Consider the following 24117-nt stretch of genomic DNA (forward strand, 5'->3'; position numbering starts at 1 on the left):
ATTGATATTCCCTTTGAACAAGTCGGTATATTTATCTCGTAGGACCCTTAGAACCCTCGTTAAAAGGTTTTAAATATATTTTAGTCTTAGTTGATTATGCCACTCGCATTTCCCGAAGCTGTTCCTTTGCACTCAGCTACTTCAAAAAATATCGCACGGGAAACAGTAGGGATATTCGCTCGTGTAGGGATCCCCAAAGAGGTTTTAATGGACCAAGGGACTCCTTTCACTTCGGAGACGTTCAGGGAAGTCGCTAAATTACTCCAAATAAAACATCTAAAGACATCAGTCTATCATCCCCAAACGGATGGATTGGTAGGACGATTCAATCAAACTTTAAAACAGATGTTACGCAAAGTAGTTAACGAGGATGGGAGAAACTGGGACCAGTTACTTCCTCTCGTCTTGTTTGCATATCGGGAAGTCCCACAGGCCTCTACTGGTTTTTCCCCTTTTGAGCTATCATATGGAAGACATCCCCGTGGGCTATTGGATATGTTAAAAAAAGGTTGGGAAGAAGAGGTCCTTCCTACCTCAAACGTATTGGAATATATCGCACAATTACGCGATAGATTAGAAAAAATTAGACCTATTTTAAAAGAGAACTTGGAGAAAGCTCAAGCAGCGCAGTCTAGATATTATAACAGAAACACCACCATTCGGGAATTTGTCCTGGGTGATCGTGTAATGGTTCTCGTTCCAATTTCGCATTTTAATTATTGGCCCATTGGCAAGGCCCATACGAAGTTAAGGAAAGAAAAGGACTCGTTGATTATTTGATTAAACAACTGAATCGTCGACTGAGTGAACGAGTATATCATATAAACTTGCTGAAACCGTGGAAGGATAGGGAAATAGATCCCTACTCCGGACAGCCTCGTTCCCTTTTCATGTCTTATTCACACCTTAACTTCGGTGATAATTTGACTCCTGAACGACAAGACCTAGAGATGGCTATCTTGTCTATACCTGAAGTTGTAATTGAGATACCAGGACGAACTGCTCTGATTGAACATGATATCATTACTGACCCAGGGGTAATTGTAAGGGAAAGACCCTATAGGCTCCCGGAGGCAAAGAAGGCGGAAGTAGAGTTGGAAGTTAGACGAATGCTAGAATTGGGGGTTATTGAAGAAAGTTACAGCCCCTGGTCTAGTCCAATTGTCTTAATTCCTAAACCTGATGGCTCATGGAGGTTTTGTAATGACTTTTGTAAGCTTAATCAGGTCTCTAAGTTTGACGCGTACCCTATGCCGCATATTGACAATTGATTCGACCGGCTGGGGAACGCGCAATTCCTAATTACTCTTGACATGACTAAAGGATATTTAGAAGGCACAGTCAAACCCCATCATTGATTGGCCCCGTCCGATGACTAAGAGGCAAGTTCAAGCATTTCTGGGTTTAGTGGGTTACTATTGCCGTTTTGTGCCGCATTTCTCCAAAATTGCTACGCCTTTATCGAATGTGACAAAGAAAAGAGTGCCTTTAAAAGTGGTATGGGATGACATGGCTGATAAGGCATTTAGTGACTTAAAATTGGCCCTTACGTCAGCACCTGTTTTAAAATCACCTGATTTTTCTTCTTCCTTTATTCTCCAGACAGACGCATCGGACACAGGATTAGGTGGCATGTTGAACCAATGCGTCGATGGTACTGAACACCTCATTATGTACCTCAGCCGGAAACTGCTGGACCAGGAGACCAGGTATGCCACGGTGGAGCGAGAGGCCTTGGCGATTAAATGGGTTATCACGCAGTTAAGGTACTACCTACTGGGTCGGGAATTTACTCTGGTGACGGATCATGCCGCTTTGCAGTGGATGTCCCTTCACCGTGAGTCTAATCCCTGTGTCACAGAGGTGGTTTTTGGACCTACAACCTTATCATTTTAGTCTTGTTTATCGTAGAGGTTCCTTGCAGGCCAACACGGATGCTCTCTCCCGAGCCCACAACCTCTCGGTGCAGGTCGCCCGACCCAATGTGTCTGGGCTGAGAGGGGGGGGTCATGTCACACACATGCGATTAGGAGGCAGTCTAAAAGCCTAAAGGTGAGTGAAACATCGCGAGATGAAGGGTTTTCCACAGAAAAACCAAAGAAAAATAATTTCCAACCTTTCTGAATTTCAAAATGGCTGCCATGACGTCACTTCCGATCACATGAACTGACATCACTTCCGACACTTCCTCAAAAACATCGGTTCCGGTTTTCATCAAATGATGTTGTTTCCGCTTCCTGTTGCAACATCAATTCCTGCCAACCATTTCCTGTTTCCACAATTCAATACTGTATATAAACACCATTTTATCAGATAAAGATTGTCAAATGTTACCATTTTGGTTTTGCTTTTGATAATTTATTTTGCTACTTTGTCCGCAGGACAATATACGGGGACAGTCCCCCAACACTTTGTTTTTTGTAAACGTCATATTCTTTAAATTGAAGACTTTCCACACTGTGTTTATCAAAATTATTTTATTTTTGCCCTAACATAAGAAATATGGGTATCATACATAGTAAGCATGCAGACATAACAAAGTAAATGAAATATATTGATTTATAAACTAAAATCAAAAATGCCAGTACTCATAGGTTGATATGTCTCTCTGCTAAAAACGGTTTTGTTTTGTAATCAACCACTAAAATAGTTAATAATTTAATAACATTTGTTAAACAACTGTGAACATTATATTTTTCTTTTTAAAACCAAACCTTTATTTTGTATAACAGAACTCTACAACAGACACATCCTTGTTGCCTTACAGTGCATTAGTAGAGCAACTGTATATCACAATTGGGTATTGTCATAGTTGGCTCTTCCTCCTTGTGATGTCTGGCATATGGGCAATAGGATCAACCACTCACTAGAATGAGGAACTTTAAATGCCTGGAAGTCTGCCAGATCATTCCATGCCCAGAAAAGTCAACCTCATGAAACAAGATATACCCCATGAGGTCTGTAGAATGACCAACTATGTAAGCCAAGAAAGGCCTTTAAACAGAAGCTCCCAGAAGGAGTTTAGGAGTTTGCATCTGGCTGCCAAAATAGGAGAAATTTCACTCTTTGAAGGGGCCCTCTGTATGCATCTAGTGGGACCAAGCTCACACATAGAAAGAACTGAAAGATAAATTATTAAAATGAAAAGAGAATTTAAACCCCTCTTCAGGTGTACTATTTTTGAATGCCTCACAGAACGGATTCAAGGTGTTTAATTTAAAAATGGAATGAAAATGGCATCAAGGCTCTTTCCAGTGATCTACACTCCACCTTGAAGTTACATTATATATCTATAAAAAAAAGCAAAGCACGGGCAAGGTTAAGCTCAGTGCTCTGAGCTAGACAGTCAAATTTTTGAGGTGAATCTTAATTTAATTTTTAAAACAATACAGTTTGACTGTTTGCTATACACACAGGAGGGAAGTACAACCTAATCTTTTCAGTAATGTCATCTCCTTTCCATTTAGGTGAATAATTAATATTCCTACAATCCATGCCTAATGGCCACCATATTCTATAGTCTAAAATGGCAACTGCAATGCATACAGAAAGAATAAAAATGAGTTTACCAAAATTCTTCTGAGAAGTTAATTATTCTCATACTGTTATGAATTAAACTGAAAGTTTTGAAAGACATGGCTTAAAAAGCCTTAATGGAAGGAAAGCGATACAAAAAGAAAAAGGGAAACAAAAGAAAAAAAATATTGCACTACCAATATGATCTATTGTATTTCCTAAATAAGGTTTAATTTCAAGAGTTGCAGGGAACACTTATGCCTTTCTAACACTACATATCTGCAATGGATATTCTCTGCAGGAAACAATACTTTATTCTGAAATGACTGCACACATTAATGCAACTATTTTTAGAAGAATGGTGCTAAGTAAATCTTGAAAGCATTTCATGTAGTGTAAAATAAATATTCTCAGATATTCTTAATGCAATTCAGGGTAACAAGAAGCTGAAGTCTATTCTAACAGCATCAGGAGAAACCAATGAAATACATGGGCCACTCGCAGTCATCACCTGTTTTTGGGATATGGGAGAAAAACTGAAGTACTCCGGGAAAAAAACGCCATGGACACGAGGAAAGTGTTGAAGCTCATCTATTCAGTGTGCCAAAAATTATTTCAGCCTTCTAGCAATTTTTGCAGGAATGCATTTTAAAAACTTCGTAGAGATGCAGTGTTATGTTATATTAATCCATTCTCAGCATTAGAATATTAAATTGCTAGGCTGAATGCATCCTTGTCATCTTAATGTAAAATTATGTGCCTTTGTTGCTTCTAATATTGACTTTTGGCAAGCTGTTCTTTGACAGAATTCATTGTTAAAGGCACTATAATGGATACATATTGAGCAACAAAAAATAGTCGTTTGATTTTTACAGCAACATTTTGGATCCTGTCTTTTTAATATAGCATAACCGGTTTCTGTAACATTTTGTAACAGTACTAGGCAGGCAGTGTGGTGTAGTGGTTAAGGCTTTGGACGTCAACCTTGAGGTTGTTGGTTCAAATCCTGCTACTGACATTGTTTGACCATGAGCAAGTTACCTGACCTTCTGGCTGTCCAATTAGAAAACCAAAAGAAATGTAACCAATTGTATCGTAAATGTTGTAAGTCGGCTTAAAGGCGTCAGCCAAATAAGTAAATGTACTATTTGCTATGAATGTCATTAAAAAAACATTAATGTTGACTGTTTGAGGAAGAAGAATTTGTTTTCTGGTCCAGTAAATTTCTACATGATGTTTTCACACAGCAAAATATTTCTGATAATCTTGTTTCCAGCAGCATACCAAAGCCTTTCAGATCTTGTGAATTGGCAAAAATAACATGACATGGTATGAATGAGTGCAGATGTCTGACTGTGAATATTACTTTTGATGAAGTATCACCCTCTTTAAGGTAACTTCAGACCTTGTGCATGATACAGCCTCAGCAGGTTTCAGCTCCCTGTCAGGGTTGTAGTAGAAACAGTAGATTCATTTGAATGGATTGATAGTTGTTGGGTTAATTAACATATTCTCTGACCACACTTTATAGTTCTTTACTGGATTGTGTAGTTCCTTGTTGAACCTTTGCTTAACCAGGCACCATTTCATTATGGGAAGGGTTCTAAAAAAGGCAGAATTAGATCCTGGAGTTTTAGCCAATTTTCGTCCAATTTCCCAACTGCCATTTCTGGCTAAAATTTTAGAAAGAATTATTTATAATCAATTGGTTGATCACCTTAACTCCAATAATTTATTTGAGATCTACCAATCTGGCTTTAGGCATTATCATAGTGTTGAAACGGCACTCCTGAAAGTGTTCAATGACATCTCTCTTATTACTGACTCAGGTGATGCGGCAGTCCTTCTCCTCCTTGACCTGTCCGCTGCCTTTGACACTATTGACCATGAGAGACTGTTGCGGCTTGAACATCTTGTTGGGCTTAAAGGGGCTGCTCTTAACTGGTTCAGGTCATATTTAACTGGTAGACACTTTTCAGTGACTTTTAATTCCTCTTCTTCTTCTACTGCTCCTCTTAAATATGGTGTTCCTCAGGGATCCATTTTGGGTCCTATTTTACTCTCCGTAAACCTTCATCCTATTGGAGCTATTTTTAGGAAATTTAACATTTCTTTTCACTGCTATGCTGATGATACTCTGGTTTATATTCCTGTCTGCAACTCTACAACAAATCAACTCCACAACTGTCTGTCTGAACTAAGATCCTGGATGGCTAATAATTTTCTTGACCTAAATCAAAATAAAACAGAGGTGGTTATAGTGGGTCCATCAGCTAAAGCCCAAATTGGTCTTGGACTTCTCGGCTTTTTCTCTGTCTTTTCCAAACCTCAAGTCCACAATCTTGGTGTTACCTTTGATAGTAACCTCTCTTTTGAGAAACAAGTAAATTCTGTAGTCAAGAGTTGCTTTTTCCAACTTCATCTATTAGGTAAGATAAAGCCTTTTTTATCTTCTAGGGATCTTGAGATAGCTACTCATGCGTTTATTTTTTCTCGCCTCGATCACTGCAACTCGCTGTATTCTGGGATTAATAAATCCCTGATACACAGGTTATATCTGGTCCAAAATGCTGCCGCTCGCTTTCTGGTTGGGGCAAGAAAGTATGACTCTCTTTCTCCAATATTAGCTTCTTTACACTGGCTGCCTGCCAGTTTTTGAATGGATTTTAAAATCTTGCTGCTAGTTTTTAAATCTTTACATGGGCTTGCTCCTGCCTATTTATCCGAATTATGTGTTTTACATCAGCCATCTAGAGTGCTTAGATCTTCTGGTCAGCTGTCTCTTGTTGTCCCTTGTACCAAGTGTAAAACTAAGGGGGACAGGGCTTTTGCAGCTGCTGCGCCTCGCCTGTGGAACGCTTTACCTCATCACATAAAGGAGTCGTCTACAATTGAACTGTTCAAAACAAGATTAAAGACTCATTTCTATTTACTTGCATTCCATGACCTTCAGTAATACTGATGGTTTCCTCTTTGTGATTATATAACACTACTTCCATTTTTTATGTATATAACATTACTTCTATTTATTATGTATTTTATTTTATGTTCATATATTTTATTTCTATTTATGTTTTATGTTAATCTGTTTTGTTTTTCTTTTATTCTATTATTGTAAAGCACTTTAGCCACAGCATTACTATGTTGTTTTAAATGTGCTACATAAATAAATTGACATTAACATTGACATTCTTTGCACATGAAGTTGGTTCTTTGTGCTTTGAAACTCTTCCTAATATGTAGAAAAACCCTGAAATATTTATTGTATGGTAGGCTACCTAGCAGGACACTAACAGATTAAAAGAAAATGCACTTAACCTGTGTTATTGTTTACAGTGAAAATCCTTTCAGAATCCTGACCCATTGGTATTTCACAAATCTCTTACCATCTACTCATGCTTATTTACTGAATAGAGCCTATTACAGACCTAAATAAATAAAGGTTCTTTCTGGAACCTCCATGCGGGTTGGTCTTTTAAGAGCCAAAAATGATTGCCATATGGGTTCGCTCTGAAGAGCAACTCTGCAATGCTACTCTGTTCTTGATTGCTCTAAAAAGTACATTTCAAAGTGCTATATAAAACAAAGCATTGTAATGGTGTAATAATTATCTGTACTGCCTCTCAGTGTCTACAGTATGTGGAGTTTACATGCTCTAAATGTGGGTTTTCTTTCATTTCTATGTTATCCCAAAGATGCTCAGGTTAAGCTGATTGGTGACTCTAATTAAGTCTTTATCAGTATGTCTGCAACATATGAGAGTGCCCTGCAGTGGACTGAAATAACTTCTAAGGATGGTTCCTACATTTATCCTATACTTCTGTTATGGAATTTGGTCCCTAGTGAATCTATTTTGATTCAGAAATTAATAAATAATCAAATGAATGAATTATTTGCTGTAACCAACACAAATCACATAGCATTGTTTGTGGTTAGTATAACTCCAATTCCAAAAAAATTGGGATGGTATGAAAAATGTTAACCAAAACAAAAAGGGGTGATTTATATAGCTTTCAGTTAATTCAATGCTGCTGCAAGAATTATTGCCAGAACAAGAAAATACAAACACCTAACTCCAGTTCTTAAGTCCTTATAATAGCTTCATCCGATTGCCTACTTCAGATTTTGGCATTTAGCCTGAATTTTATATTTCATGATCATGTTACTTTAAATGTTTTTCTCATTACACACTTACCTAATAATCTTGGTCTTCCATTATGAAAATGGCTCCTTGTTCTATGGCTATCATTAATGACGACTCTGAATTTACCCTTAAACATTTCCTTCAGTCATTTCTGCCTATTCAAGCACTGCTGAGACCTGCTTACTCACTAATGGCAAATCTTTGAAGGGAGAGTTGGATGTGAGGCCTGAACAGGAGGTGAAGTCCGCCTTTGCAAGCAAAACACAGCCAGAGGCAACATGACTATGGCAGGTTTACACACGTCATATAGCTTATTTACAGTATACCATGCTGTCACACCCAATTATGCTTAAATATCTCTATAGTAAGTAAACAGCTCTGACTACTATATGCCAGTGCAATATGAATGTTATAGCAAGACAAATAAAAATGCATCAGTTGCATTCAAGAGCATTTTTCTAGTTCTGGGACAATATCATAGTGAATTTAATGCTAGATACTTTTATCAAGACTTTTCATAGAACTATCTGTTCACTTTAACCTTAATGCAGCTCATTGAATACATACTTTTTATTGTCTGTAAATTTTATTTTGTGTTTTCATTAGGCACTAAACCACAGAGGATGCTTTCCCCACCATTCAGACCTCTTAAAATACAACGTATCTTAAACATGTAGTGTTGGGAAGGATCAGACATGGAATGAACTGGTTCACTTGACGGACTACACAAAGAACAGAAACATTTTTATATTATAGCAAATGGTTAAAAAATATATGTAGCACATTTTTATTTTTATTTTATCTGATTTGTAAATATATAATGTACATATATGTAAGTGCTAATAGTATATGCAGTTATTTATGTTAGCTCTTACCTATATTTCTTTTTAGTACCTAATAACAACTGTGAACTTGCACTCATTTGATTTCTCCTCATCATATACTGATTATATAGTAGCACTTGAATCATTGCTTAATTCAGCACTTTTTTGAAACATTCACTTTGGTTGTTTACATTGGTTTTATATTTATTGCATCTTTGTACAAAATGTGGTTACAGGTTCTGTAGACCACAGAAAAAGTACAGATATATATAGATATATTTGCATTTACAGCCCCCTCCAAATGCTTTCACTTTACATTCATGTCTACTTTCTTTGAACAAGGATGCATCCCCCCCCAAACTCCCACCTTCTGAAATGGTTAACTTCTACATTTGTGTCTGAAGACTTTAACCCACCCTACCCACTACCTGATCATTTAAGAAGCCTCCAAATCATAGTATCATTAGCTATTTTCTTCCACTTCTAGCAGTATAGAAATCAACAGTTAATTATTAATAAAAGGCTTATCTAAGTAGTCATCAATTTCAGTCTTGCTGACCACCTTAACTGCCAACTTTCTCTATTAACTGAAGTTAATCCAGAAATTGCCAAACGGATTTGCTGAATTTTTAGGGGAATGTAGGAAATGTTTGTGTGTGTGACATTAATTATTGTTCTTTTTTTAAAACATTTTTTCTGTTTTTTTATGTTCTGGTCAGTTAAGCCTTTTCTTTTTAATTAGCTTACAAGTGAATTTTATACTTAACTAGCTGCTTCCCTTTAGTATTTAGTGTCATTTGCACCTGTATCTGTACTGCTCATCGCTAATCGTCAGTATTTGGATACAATAAAGGGAATAAATAAATAAAGGATATTTAATAAGAAAATGTTAAAAGAAAGTTAACATTTAATGATATTGCAAAAAATGCAAATTTGTGAATTTTGTTTGCATGTCAGTATACCAGCACATATTTCTGAATAATTTATTTATGAAAATGTTTGGAAGGAAAGCCAACAGCTACAGTGGTACCCCAGAACTGAACTTAGGAACCACTGCAGTAAGATCTTTGAGATATTTGTGTGCCAATGTAGTCACGTGTTCTTTTTCTTTGTGTACTGTACACCCTCTACTCTTATAAAAATACTGGGTGGAGGGAAATTTTCACCGTTGCTGTTTTTTTAACACATTTTTGTGCAAATGATTACACTCATTTGAAGGTTCTAAAGAACCTTGTAGAAATGTAGACATGATCATCTTCATTATATAAAGATAAATTTTAATGAATGGTCCCTCAGAACGTAAAAACCCTTTAAAGCTTTTCATTTGTTATGAACAAAGCAGGAAAAAAGATGTCAGTTTATAATAAGGTTAGATCTGTTTTGCATCCTTTAGCCATTTGCAATGTCTTTTTAGATCCTTAATAAAATGGTATTAAAATCTGGAAAATGTTCATTTTTTCACTCTCTCTTTGAAGAAAATGTATTGAAATTCATATGAACCTTGGTGCATGCGTTATTTCCCAATTAGGTTGCATCACAGTACTGCTGTTTTATGACTGCTGCCTCAAAGTGCAAAGTCATGCAAAAGCAGGTACTGACAAAAACAATTGTCTTTTCCTATGATTGTTTCAGGCTTTTCTTCATTATAAAAATGTAGTATCTCCCTATGGAATGCAAAATTATCAAATAGTCTTGTGTCACTAATAATTTCCAATCAGGTTAGGAGACACTTTTATACATTTCTACAAAAAGCTGCCTCAATGGTATACAGCATAAGAAGACAGTGTGGCCTAAAGGCAGGAATATACTTAACGTTACACGACATGTGCACTTGAGGATGCTACTACTATGCAAGCAGTGTATCGTCCATACTTGTGCACATACTTTAAGTAAATATGGAGAATTCCACCAGGTAGCAGTGTGAGAAATCATCATGGTGAGAAAACAACATTCGGCAACAGCAACACAAAAGATGGTATGTATCATCTTTAAATATATTGCGTCATTACAATGGAGAATATATAATGCTTGTATTGCTTATGCAAGAAATACACCGTGAATACATTTGCACATCAGCATTTAAGTTTGATGATTTGCTTCACAGAATCACAAACCATTCATCAAACATTGAAGCATGCAGATTTATCCTGTTGGAGCAGAATTACGGCTTTCTATCAAATGTTGATAGTAAACAACAACGCTGATGTCGCATACCAAAACTTGAACACACACCACACCCATATTTCTGCAGGTATTGCAACTCTCGTACGCATTGTGTTAATTTCTGACGATGTGCTCAGAACACATGTCAAAAGAGTACTAGTAACGTGTGGCAGCCATGATGCGTGTGCATACACATTCTGATCGTGAAGTATAAATCGGCCCTAATGGCTAAGGTGTTAGATTTAGGCAAAGACTTAGGAGTAGACCACAATGCTGTTGTTTCATCCCCCATTCATCACCCTGAGAAACTCACTAAGTCTGTCAGTAATTGCACTTTAAACTTGTAACTGATTATATCAGTTGTAACGAGTGTTGTGATTGTATGTTTTCTTTTTCACTAAATTATGTTCTGACTAAGAAAGACTCTATGCTATGTACTTGCTCCTCAAAAGGAATCTAGGACAAACATGTTTATTTTCAAGTTTTCATTCCCAGAGTTGCATTCTGTCTTCTTGATTTGCTTGCTATTGATGTTCATTACTTACAATAGCACTTGAGTGTCAATAATTTTCAATACCAAACAGAAAAACCTTCAGCCCAGTTAATTCACACCTGTCCCAACCTTTAAAATGTGTTTAGAAACATAAAATCACACCATTTAAAAAGTCACAAAAGCAATATACACCATTTTAGGATATAATTCACACGTATGACCTATTTTGAAACCTAATACTTTGTACAAAATAGCAAAGCAAGGGAATTTACCCTTGATTGAGTAAGATGTTTAGATTAACGAAAGAACTGTCTCTAATTAAAAGCTGGAAATCTCCAGTCACTGCTGCACTTAATAGTTCCTATGCTATGTGAAAATTAAGACTATATCACAAAAATGCAAGCCATTAAAATATTTTTACAGTTTACACCACTATATACTGTACTTTGCCAATCAGGTCGGGTCAGTTTGGGGTGCCTGCACTGGTACAGCGCGTTGCCACACCCACAACACGACAAAATAGCTCAGGATACTGGTTGGCAACCCCTCAGGTAGACACGTGGTCCAGTCCCATCCGGAAATGACCCTCTATCTAACCCATCCAGGTTACGTGGGCGACCCCTTGGCCTGATCCAGCCACTCGGGTCCTCAACAATGAGGATCCTACTAGCTGGATCACCCTCAGGGAATCGTACCAAAGGGCACGTATTGATTTTTGACTTTGTTTTTCTCTGTCTCTCTCTCTCTCTCCCTGCTCCTGACGGAGGGGGTGTGAGCTGCTGCCTTCAACAGCTTTGTACCGGCGGTGCTTCGCATACTTATAAGCCAAATAGCCCTATTGATTTGTTTGCTTTCCTCTCTGTTTCCTTTGAAGAGGAAGATATGTTTGCATTCTTTTAATTGTGAGACAGAACTGTCATCTCTGTCTTGTCATGGAGCACAGTTTAAACTTTTGAAAAAGAGACAAATGTTTGTTTGCAGTGTTTGAATAACGTTCCTGTCTCTCTACAACCTCCTGTGTTTCTGCGCAAATCTGTGACCCAAGCATGACAATATAAAAATAACCATATAAACATATGGTTTCTACTTCACGGATTTTCTTATTTCGCGGGTGGCTCTGGAACGCAACCCCCGCGATGGAGGAGGGATTACTATATATATATATATATATATATATATATATATATATATATACAATACAAATTGTACTTAAATACTGAGTTGCAGAAGCTCAAGAAAGATATAAATATTAGAAAAAAAACCCTCCCACCCCAAAAAGAATTACAATTTATGGCTTTGCAGGTATCTTCCACATCTTATATGAGATCTTACATAATATGTATTATATACGTAGAGCATACAGTATGCTGTACTGTTAAGTCTAAGTGCGATAAGACATTCTCTATGAATATTTTCCAAACTTTGACTAGGCTTTTTATATGCATTGGTAACTTCTGGATTCTGTTGGTTATTAGGAAAAGCTGGGTGCATAATGAATGGCACGTATCATCTCTTATGTTACTGTATTATCTGAGAAACTGGGAAATGAATTACAGAGAAACAATTATGCATCAGATACAATCCTACTAAATGTGTACCTCTCATCACCAGTACTTTCTAAATTCTTTCCATAGATTTCAAGGCATTTTGCTATACTTGAAATGAATAATGTCAACAATAATGGCAGCAATACTTATTTTGATCTAATATAGATTAACAACTGCAATTTTTTAATTAAGCTTATGTGAGGATTACCTTTACCCTGTGCTCTGTCCCTTTAAATCGAATGGGATGTGTAAATGCACATTGTTTTTTAAGAGAGAGAGTTACAGTAGATATTAATGGACAATTAGATGACCAGCTCAGCAAACCGAGGAGAAACAAGAGGCCAGGACAAGACTCATTTCAGATTAAACTTGGTACTGATATTGTTCCGTTGTTCACTAAGACAGCACTTAGGCCTAAAGATTATCTCCTGTTAGTACTGTACTATGTAGCCTGGTCTTGATCTGCTGCTAGTATGGTACTATCTCAGGTACACTGCAACTGACCAGGCATTAGAAATACTATTTTTCTTACTGAATGGTTGACAAAAAACTATTTTTTATGCTTTAAATTGATGAAAGACTACACCTGTTTAAATTAAATAATGCCATATTTTGATGCATCCAGATACAATATATAAGCTATTCATGAATGTCTAGGTCCTGGGGTAGATTGACATTCTTTCTTATACCTAGTGCTGCCAGATCTTTACATATAAAAATACAACTTCATTTGTTCCCAGGAGGAAATTTGGCTTTTAAAGAAGCTGTTTAAATGAATAGATAGATAGATAGATAGATAGATAGATAGATAGATAGATAGATAGATAGATAGATAGATAGATAGATAGATAGATAGATAGATAGATAGATACGGTGACTTGGATTAAGCAGGCTTGATTATGCCCTGTATGTATGTCTGCATAGACTGTTATGATTGATTTTAGTATGTAATCTATTCATCAACAAAAATAATGAAAAGTCATTGTATCACAAAAGCAATTCATTTTATCTTTTAGTGATTTATCATATGATGCCTTTATTTTCTCTGCCTTGGATAAATAAAGGGGCATCGTTATATAAATGATTTCATAGGAGTAGTAACCTTGTACATTTGGATGACCTTGAATGAATGGTGACTCTCACCTGAGGGTCTTATCTCAAAACAGATTAAATAATACAAAACTATCCAGTTACTGAGGTTTTGGAAAAATAGTTAAGATCACTTGGATAAATTCATTTTCAAAAAGTGATGTGTCCTGTGGAGTACGGTAGGTCAGGGAAAAACACACAGTATCATTTGGCAGAAGCTTCAGTGCTTTTTTTTAAGAATGACAAACTGGGCATTCATTGAAGAGTGCCAGTATTAGTTTATCAGATTCAAAATCTTCTGTTATTAACTTTAATACTATAATGAAATTTGGCGTATAGACAAATAACAAGTTTCAGTGTCAACCAGTTGCTAACAGAAGAGTTTTTGTCTCCCAAGCAGAGCTGCTTCATCTTAACAGTTATGTGGATTTATTAGCACATTACTGAGAGTGATGGAATGCACACCTTTGAAGGTGTCATACTATGATTATCAGTACAACTCTGACAAAATGCCAGACTCTCCCTGTACTATAAAGAGGAGTCATTTTTTCTCTCTGCCTTATGGCTAATGATGTCAGATCACATCCAATGTTAGATATCCACCTTAATAAAAGGATAAGTCTGTGTGTGTGTCTGGTGGCTATGGTTCTATCGTCCCAATAGATGGTGTAACACAAACATTTGTACTAATTAAATGCATTGCATTTGTCATTCCAATAGATGGCACAACACAAATACTAACATTGTTTTTTTTCAAATCCAATATCAAATTGTATACAACAGAGACATATGCATTGCATTTAATACTAATTCTTTGCATTTATATAGCGCTTTTCTCACTACTCAAAGTGCTTAGCAATTGCAGGTTAAGGGCCTTGCTCAAGGGCCCAACAGACCAGAGTCCCTTTTGGCATTTTTACGGGATTCGAACCGGCAACCTTCTGATTGCCAGTGCAGATCCCTAGTCTCAGAGACACCACTCCGCCTGATAATTTGTCATTAATAATATTGATATTAATTGATATTAATAATATTGATATTGATCATTAATAACATTGATAATTTGTCACACATTTGTCATTCCAATAGATTGTTTATCACAAACATTTGTAATGATGCATCTTACTACAAATGTTTGTGATGTCTCATCTGTTGGAATGACAAATGCAATGCATTTTATTACTACATGCATTACAAAATACCTGTAAAAAGATGCTACACTGCAAACATTACAATAATGTTGAGGTCTGATTATTTAGATTACACAACTTGCAATGCTTTAAAACAGCAGCATAACCTGATATAGGTAATTCAGTTTCAGATGTCACTTGGTGGTGTTCTGCTATATTTTTTAATCAGGAAGTCATGGACCACTGTGGAAATTAACAAAAGCATATTCAAGAATCCAAAATACACTTCTTTAAACAAAGGGTGAAAGGACTCTGGACCAAACTATTAAATTATATAGATCATTGGTTCATAAACCATGAGATGCAACCCATTTCATTTCATATGTTGTCTAATTTTGGGGCACACAGAGTCGTGATTCACAACTGTAGTTAATGGGAATGGGTCACAAATGGTTTGCAGATTGACTTGCATTTGGTCATCATGGGTAGTTTCATCAAACAGTATTACACTGATATGACGTTGCTTCGTGATTCTCCCAGGGGGAAAGGGTTGACTGTCTGCAGTGATTCTCCAAGGGGGCAAGGTCTCAAAGACAAAAAAAAGGAAAAATTGTGCCACAAAAAAAAAGTTTAAGAATCACTGATACAGATAAAGAGCATATCTTGACTATATCTGCATAAAGAAATTGGATGAGTTACAGTAGCTATTAGCTTAGAAACTAGCGTGATGCACTGAGTAGTCTTCTCTCATTTGAAAAAATCGTCTGTTTTTGTGTTTCAGATTTTGTTTATCCTCAAGCCACTTGTCTTGTCTCACCAATGAGTATTCTGAACCTTTAATGGAGAAAATAGCTTCATAAGATGGATGAATTGCTTCATATCTGGATTTGACTCTTACTTTTTTAATTAGCTTTATTTAACTGTTACTATGCTAAGTCATTTTCTCAGATTCCAGGGATCACTTTGGGTAGGAAATTTTTGTTTTATATATTAAATCAAAATGATAAATGCTTTTATTTTTATTTGTCATTATGACTAGCCTGGTTTTGTTTTCCTGACTCAAACAGATAATGTTTAAACAAGACATTTGAATCAGCAAGTCTGATTCCTATTTTATTATTGCATTACTAATATGTTCCTAGAAAAATAAACTTTAAATGTTCAAATAAATTGTAAGAAAAATCCAACTCTAATTTTAAACCACACAAAATCAATTAAACAAGCTAAATTTCACATCTGTCACTAGAACTAATTGCCCATCTTAATTTGTAATGTGGAAATCATCACTATAATGAGTACATTAATATATTGTACTGTATAAACAGGTCCACATATATTTGATATAATCTATATGATTCATCTGTAGCTTATGTCACACATTCAGGTTCGTCCCAGAAATATAATGTTGAATTGCTTGGTTCAAGTATTTGTAAACAAAGCAGAAGTCAAATATCCCTAGAAAAAGACACAGGAAATTTCGTAAATTAAGATGTGGTATAATTCTCCAGAATTCATGGAGTCTGCTTATGTGTCAACAAAGATACAACAAATTGCCTGGTCAATCTCACAAAACATCACCTCTGTTATAAATCAAATGCTTTAACACTAGAATCCCTGAAGCCTACAAAAAAACTCGTAATCCCGGGCCACTTTAAATTCCTTCTCAACATTTTTACAGATGTTTCCATTAATGGAAAATTTATGTGCATGTTCTGACTCATATACAAGATCATGTTATTAAATGTGTCAGGAACAGAGCTAGTTCATAACCTGAGGACTACCTGTATTCAAATATTTTTTTATCTTGATTGAAATAGGTCACATAATGTTAACATATGTTATAATATACTGTATATTTTCATTTTTTGTGAAAATGGTTATTTTCTCACAGCACTGTAGATGTGTGCAAGAAAGAAAGAGAGAGCCTTGATTCAGATACAGGCAATTTTCACCCTTTGTTGCATACAGTGGGCTGCTATATACCATTGACTTGCTTTACAGCAAGACCATCATTGGGTTTTTTTTTTGCTATTAGTTTAGGGCTTAAGGCGAAAATCACATCTGGAGTTGCAGCAAAATAACAAATATCAACTGCATTTAGTGGATCCCAGTTCTTATAATTACAATGCTTCATAAAGTTTTATGCTATCCCTGCACAAAATTCGCATAAATGGTGAGTCATGCAATTCCAACTAATTAGGCTAAATCTGCATAATAGATCTCAAAATCTCATAAGGTAAAATATGAGAAAAAAATAAAGACATCAGATTCATTCTAAAACACACTGCAAATCTCAATAGATCAATGAAATTAGAAGTGCAGGAAATTAGAGTGGAATTGGACCATGGAAAAAATAATAAGTTGGCAGAAAATCTCTGTGAGCTGAACAACAAAAAAAAAAAAGGAAAATCCCAACAAAATAAAAGCCTAATGACCCAACCTGGCCATCAAAAGAGATTACCATAGACAGGCCTAGGGACCCTAATGAGCCTCTCTGTAAATAGGGAGGGTGAATATAAACATTTATATTTTCTATATAATCCTAATTACTACGAAATCAGGAAGGAACACCTCACAAATTTAAAGAAATCTATTATATTAATACTAATATTATTATATACTATAACACTATACTATTTTATTGATAAAAATAATTTAAGCACAGAGAAACTGAAAACATACGATGGACAAATGAGTAGACCAGTAAGGGGTGAATATTAATCGATACATGATAAATTTTACAATTTATTATAAGCAAAGGATTATACAAAGCATAAGGAAAAGAGGTAAAGGTAACTAAAGGGTTAACTAAATGCGGCTTAAAGCTTAAGCACATGAGGCTTTTGTCTCATCTTAGAGGAGCTACCAAGATAGCTGCTAAGGTTAAAATGAAGTAAGTGAGTAACAAACACCCCTCTAGGAAGCAGAAATAAACTAACAGGAAAACCCAAACACCCCTCCTATGAAGCAGTGCTAAAATCAATAGAAGAGTCCGCAGATCACCCCTATTTACAAGGCTATATTCAGATTAATGGGAGAGTGAAAAGAAATCAGAAAATACTGGTGGCACTCGTTGATTGGATGAAGCTCTGCATATTATGCATATTAAGAGTCAGATGATGTGATATATTAGATTCATTATTTTATTGATTGCTCACTCCATGGACTGAGACATTTGTGCATACCTGTGTACAAATAAAGAACTGTTCTGCGTTTTCATCTGGTCTCAGTGGATGACTTCTTTGAAAACAGAGGAAAGTTTTTCAAATATACCACAAAATGAGAACCAAGAGGTAGAAGGCACATACAGAACGACAGTGTCAAAAATATCCGTAGAATGCAAAGGACATTACCTTTTCTAAGAGATACCATATTGCTTTTTGTAATGTTTAATTATTTATTTACTTTTGTGTTACTCGTGTTTTTAATAAGTTTCCTGTTTAATGTATTATAAACATTTTCCTAAAAAGCATATGTTCCAATCTGAATCTGAAAAATTTAAGAGACGGAGAGAATCAGAATCATTCTTTCATATTATTGATAAATGCAGACATTTATAGATTTTCCAAAACAATCAATGAGTAGGTCCAATCAGTAGACTGGTGTCCATACAGTGTTCATTTCTACTTTATGCCCAGTGATACAGGATAGACCATAGTCCCCTGAGACCCTAAACTGTGCCACATTATGGATACCTGTGAGAGAACAGTCACAAAGAGCTCAATCAACTATAACCATACTACTATAAAATATTACAACCAAAAGATTCTAAAATACTATAATTGTAAAATATTTTTTCTGTTCTTTGACTGCTTTTCTGTGTAAAATTGTATAAGGATATCTGCAAACAAAATTAAATGTATTTCTTCTCATGGGAAATGTGTGCAATATGACTTTAAAACTAACATTCTTCTTTATTTAATTCTTTACAAGGCGATTATGTAGGCATTATGTCTTTCTGGACTTGAATAAAAAGACTTATTTCTGTATGATAGCATCTCATATGATTTATAAACATGTAGTAAATTAAAGGAGTATTCAGCTGGAGAAAGTCTTGGAATTCAATGATCTCTCTCACCATCTGTTTTGAACCCATTTAATCAAATTCAGGATCAGAGGAGAGAAAATTAAATATTAACATGTACATTCCATCTTCAATGACATTTCTGTTATGTTTGCCCAAATCACACCAGCATGATTAAAAAACAAATGTTATGACAGCTCATATATTACCTGTGAGATCATCAGTGGGCCATGATCCTAAAATGCAGGCCATGCAGGTGTACTCATCAAAGACAAACTCATTTTCTTTACAAGGAGTGCAAGTCCAACAGCAGCTCACTTCTCCTTTTCGAATCACCTAAACAGAAAATCAAGCAAGACCAATTGTTAGAAGCACAGAACACTGTGTTTCTATTTATATTTGGTATCAGATATTGATGAGCCCAATCAATAAAAAAACATGGAACACCTAAGGCCCTACTTTAAATTGTAATGTGAAGACGTTAGAAATTTTGAGCTCTAAAAAATGAGAGCTATAAAGTCTATTTCACTAATTCATGTATAATACATGAAAGAAGATAAGGGGCAATTACACAATTGATTCCCAACTTATTTGTATATATATTATGTCATATGTTTTGTGCCTTGTTCTTGAACAAATCTTTCTGGGAGTTGCAGGAACTGGAAGTGATTTAACTTTGGTTAACTAAATATCTGTCTTGCTTTCAGCAATGCTGGTAATTAATTAAATAATTTGGTAAAGCTCCTACTTTATTTACTTTACCTTTCTCTGTAGGAGACGGTCTCCAGCCATTAGACTTATATCAAGGTAATTGAACTACACTCATTTTAAGAAACAGAATAATACAATTTATTGATAAACACAAGGATTATATAAATAATAACTGCCTATATATTGACATATAAGACAGGACACAGACAGACAAACACAGAACATAGAAGAGGCTGGCTGTTTACTTGCTATTCAAAGTCCTAATTTATCTTTGAACAGATAAATATTTTCACAGTACTAAGTCTTTAAATATGATGTCCGATGATGTGTGGAGTTGCTGCTGTTGTTGCTGCTCCATGTTAAAGTGGAGGCAGGCCCGGTCTTAGGTATTATGGGGCCCTAGGCGAATGGGGGGTGGAGCCCCCCTGGAAGCTCTGTGAAATGCGTGAAAATTAGTCCAAGGAGTCGATCCGGGGCCCCCCGGACGCCGGGGCCCTAGGCGGTCGCCTACTTCGCCTATGCCTAAGGCCGGGCCTGGTGGAGGATACTCTTTCTGTTTTTGACATGGCCCTTCATTCAAGTGTTGTTTGCTTTTCTCAGTTAAGCTCTTTTCTGTGTCATCTGTAACTTCATAGGGTAAAGAATTTCTCTTTCTGGCACAAACGTTCCCTTTTTGAAGTAATTCCGGCTTCTTAATCTTCTCAAAGTGCTAGCACAGTTACTGGCCCCGATTTGGCTAAGCAGAGGGGCCTCAGTGCTCAGGTCCACAAGGAGAAACGATTGTCAGTTTTCAGCTCCTCAATGAGGACGCAGATCATCAGTTTTTTAGTTTGAGAGTGTTCCCCTGAGAATTCAGTGCAGCTAGTTACTGAAGGAATGGATAACCTCTCCTGATGGGATTAAAGTCACTTCCAGTTACAAAATCAGTGCCTTTTCAATTGGTACATTATTTTGTCCATCAAAATTATCATTCATTAAATTATAGCTGTTTGTTCTTGGGTGTTTATTTTGCACTATCAAGCCGGAAATAGCATCTGCAAAGAGATCTTGACAAAAATATCAGTTCAACTCTGATTTACCATTGCTATGAGATGAATTACAGCCTGGGCCTGATATGAAGAGTTTAGTCACCTACTTTGCAATAAAAGTTGGAGGAAGGTGAAGCTGGATGTGTGCATCCCTGTTAAATCTGCTGTCTTAACAGGTTTATATGTCACTAAAGCCTAGCAGAATAGGCAGTGCCCACTTTGTCATACAGAGCTCTGTGTCAATCCAAAAACCCCAACTATGCTCTGAGTGTCTCCGTGCCTGATATTTTTCAATAATTGCTGAGCTCCCTATCCTGTTTTTATTCATGTCTCCAGCATATAAACAGACACTGTACACAGCTCATAATCTTCTTACTTCAGCGCACACAAAATAACTGAGTTTTCTTTCAAGCACTTGCTATTCATCCCCTTGTTATGTTTCTGTTTCTATTCCTTTGTTTTCTCTACTAATACCTGGCTGAAGTAGTGTGCTTTTACTTCTTTATAGATGTACTTTTAACGTCAAATAAAAAATAAAAAGCTACTCCCATATTTCACTAGCAGCATCAGTAATTTATTACTTTCAAGTGAAACATGCCTAGCATCATTTAAGAGCCTTTTCTCACTATTTGTTACCACTCTCCACTCACTCCCGACTCCACTACTATCCTTGTCCATAGCCTTGTCACTTCTAGTCTGGATTATTGCAATTCCCTTTTCTTTGGTCTTTCTCGCAAATCTCTTTATAAGCTTCAACTGGTCCAGAATTCAGCTGCCCGCATCATTACTAGAACCCCCTCTAGTCACCATATCACTCCCGTTTTGCAGCAGCTTCATTAGCTTCCATTTCAGTTCCGAATTCAATTCAAAATTCTCCTACTAACTTTTAAGGCTATCCACAACCTTGCCCCTCCATATCTGTCTGACCTCCTCCATGTTGCCATTCCCTCCCGCACTCTTAGATCCTCTTCCTCCATCCCCTTGACCGTCTTTCCACTATGGGGAGCAGAGGATTCAGTTGCTGTGCTCCCCAGCTCTGGAACTCACTACCACCTGAGCTTAGAAATATTGAATCATTTTCACTTTTCAAATCTAAACTTAAAACTTGTTTGTTTAAGACTGCTTTTCCTATTTGATTACAATTGCTGTGTCTGATTTTAATTTTTGTATTTTAGTTTTGTTTATAATCTGTGTTTTATCTATTGTTCGGTGTCCTTGACTGTTTAGAAAGGCGCCTACAAATAAATAAAATGTATTACTATTATTATTATTATATCCTTTTATGTATTGCATACTGCTGTCTTAAATTATCTATCTTTTTGAATCTGTTCATATTTGTGTTTCTCTTAAGTAACATGTTTTATTCTTTGACACTGCCCAACATTAAACTTTTACATTAACTGATTGATTTACTTCCTGTCATATGGCTGAGGATGAAGTAAAACTAGAACTGACAACATGAGGAATGTGTTGAGTTGGCTTGTCTAAACCATTGTATTTTTTTGCTCCAAACAAAAATGAAACAGTCATATTTAATAGTTCAGTCAAAGAATATTTGACATGTATGGGTTGTAATAAGTTATGGGTTTAGCCAAAGGACTACTGCATGGCTGGCAGGGACTTGGATATTAGAAGTTGAGCTCCAAATGTCAAAATTAAATGTCATTAACTGCCCCCTGGAAGAGGCTCAGTTATTATATTGTTTTCAGAGTGAAGTTGAATTAAGTCATTTATTTATTTTGAGTATGCAAAATTTTTACAGATTCATCAAGAAGTCCTAAAAAATACATTTAAACATGGGGAAAACAGGCAAACTCCAAATACAGAGTAACCAAGCCTGGATCTGAACAGAAAACCCAAGCCACCATGGTATCACCTGTGTTTGTGTCATCATTTTAAAATAAATTATTGACCTATAAATTCTAAATTTAAATTACATTTTCAAGTTTTGTTTTTCAGGTATATTATTTTAACTTGCATTCAGGAAAGAATAGTTGTTGTGGTCAGACAGAGTTTCACAATGTTTTCAGAATTGTGTTTTTCCTTAATTGACCAAATCAAAAACTGGATTTTGGGTGTTATTGGTTTTTCTGCCTCAGCCTTACTGTAAGTCATTTTCTTGGACCTTTAAGTAGCATTCTGTGATTTTTAAGAAGCTGCGAAACAAAGCATAACAACCATGCAAAGGAGAAACTTTTCAAAGTCAGTCTGCACAGAGCACCGATCTTCTTGTCTAGATTTATTGTGCCTTATTTTGACTTTTTCCACAGAACAAACAGTTATTTACTTATGGAACCCACACTTTAATCACAGTATTCGCATGGACCTACCTTTATTTGGCCTTTGTCACATGGCTCACTGCAGACCGATCTGATAATGGCACTCTTGCTTGGCCAGATCTCGTCATCATCAATTTTGAGTCCGCTGTTATCCCAACTTCCGACGTTGACATAATCAAAATAGTCCTTTCCCATTTTCTTAAAGTTCATTATTTCATACCTGGAAGATTGTTTGCCAGAAGTGTTAAATCTGTTATTGTCTTTAGTTACAACTTCAAATTAGGGCTGGAGGGTACTGATCTGTACAGATGTTAACTGAACAACCTTCCAATAACAGCACTTATAATACTGAAATGTACAAGCCCAAAGTTAGAGAGTAATACCTCTTAAATAAAATAATTTAAATAGATTGGGCAATAAAATTAATAACCCTTACTTTGAGTTCCATGATTTGTTAAGTTTATAATTTATTCGAAGAAGCAATCGTTAAGACTACCCATCCAGTATATGTTTGTAGCCATAAAATAAAATGAAAAAAGGTAATCACAAGAAAAACTGTTTATATGGACAAATGGAATAATTTACGAAATCTCCAAAAATGAATACATGAGGATAACTCAGTTGGTTGAAAAATATCCACAGTATTTCAAAGGACAACTGTTAGCTTTCATAAGGGGGTCAACAGAGACCTGTGATTCAGCTGTGTGCCACATCTGTTCTGATCTGTGATAATGTGAAATCTTGCATATTGAAGCATTACAGATGGCTGTATGTATAGTTTCCTTTGGTCTATGGTTTGAGCTTAGTTTTGGCATATAAGTTTAACACGCAACAAATAAAATATAAAATAATATTTTTTATTTTTCATTAACATTCGAAACATTTTCCCTTTGAAACTACAATATTTAATTTGCTTTGCTGTGCCCAGTCCCTGCTGCCACCTATATTATAAGACAACCTGTATTCATCCATGTTAGTTAAGCATTGCTTTCCTTCACTGCAAAGTGAGACTTCCATTTCAATTTTAACCAACAGACTCAGGTAACCAGACACAGCTTGGCTCTAACGTCAGAAGTGTAATAGAGCATGAAGTCCATTATCCAGAATAATTAAAGATCAAGCTATTTTAGATAACCATATTTTCTCATTAATCATTTTTTTTCTTCAGC

At 35.9% G+C, this 24117-nt stretch overlaps 1 protein-coding gene across 3 annotated transcripts in view; it reads right to left on the reverse strand.

Annotated features, from left to right (window-relative positions):
- grm5b (glutamate receptor, metabotropic 5b) overlaps nucleotides 1-24117 on the reverse strand; it is a 538196-nt gene that overhangs the window by 69108 nt on the left and 444971 nt on the right. For all 3 annotated transcript variants that reach the window (XM_028800414.2, XM_028800415.2, XM_028800413.2), the window contains exons 6-7: nucleotides 23000-23168; nucleotides 19140-19266 (exon numbers count right to left, since the gene is read on the reverse strand). In XM_028800414.2, coding sequence (XP_028656247.1) covers nucleotides 19140-19266; nucleotides 23000-23168 — 296 coding nt within the window. The remainder of the gene's footprint in view (nucleotides 1-19139; nucleotides 19267-22999; nucleotides 23169-24117) is intronic.

The sequence above is a fragment of the Erpetoichthys calabaricus genome, chromosome 4, assembly GCF_900747795.2.
Source record: "Erpetoichthys calabaricus chromosome 4, fErpCal1.3, whole genome shotgun sequence".
Lineage (NCBI taxonomy): Eukaryota > Metazoa > Chordata > Cladistia > Polypteriformes > Polypteridae > Erpetoichthys > Erpetoichthys calabaricus.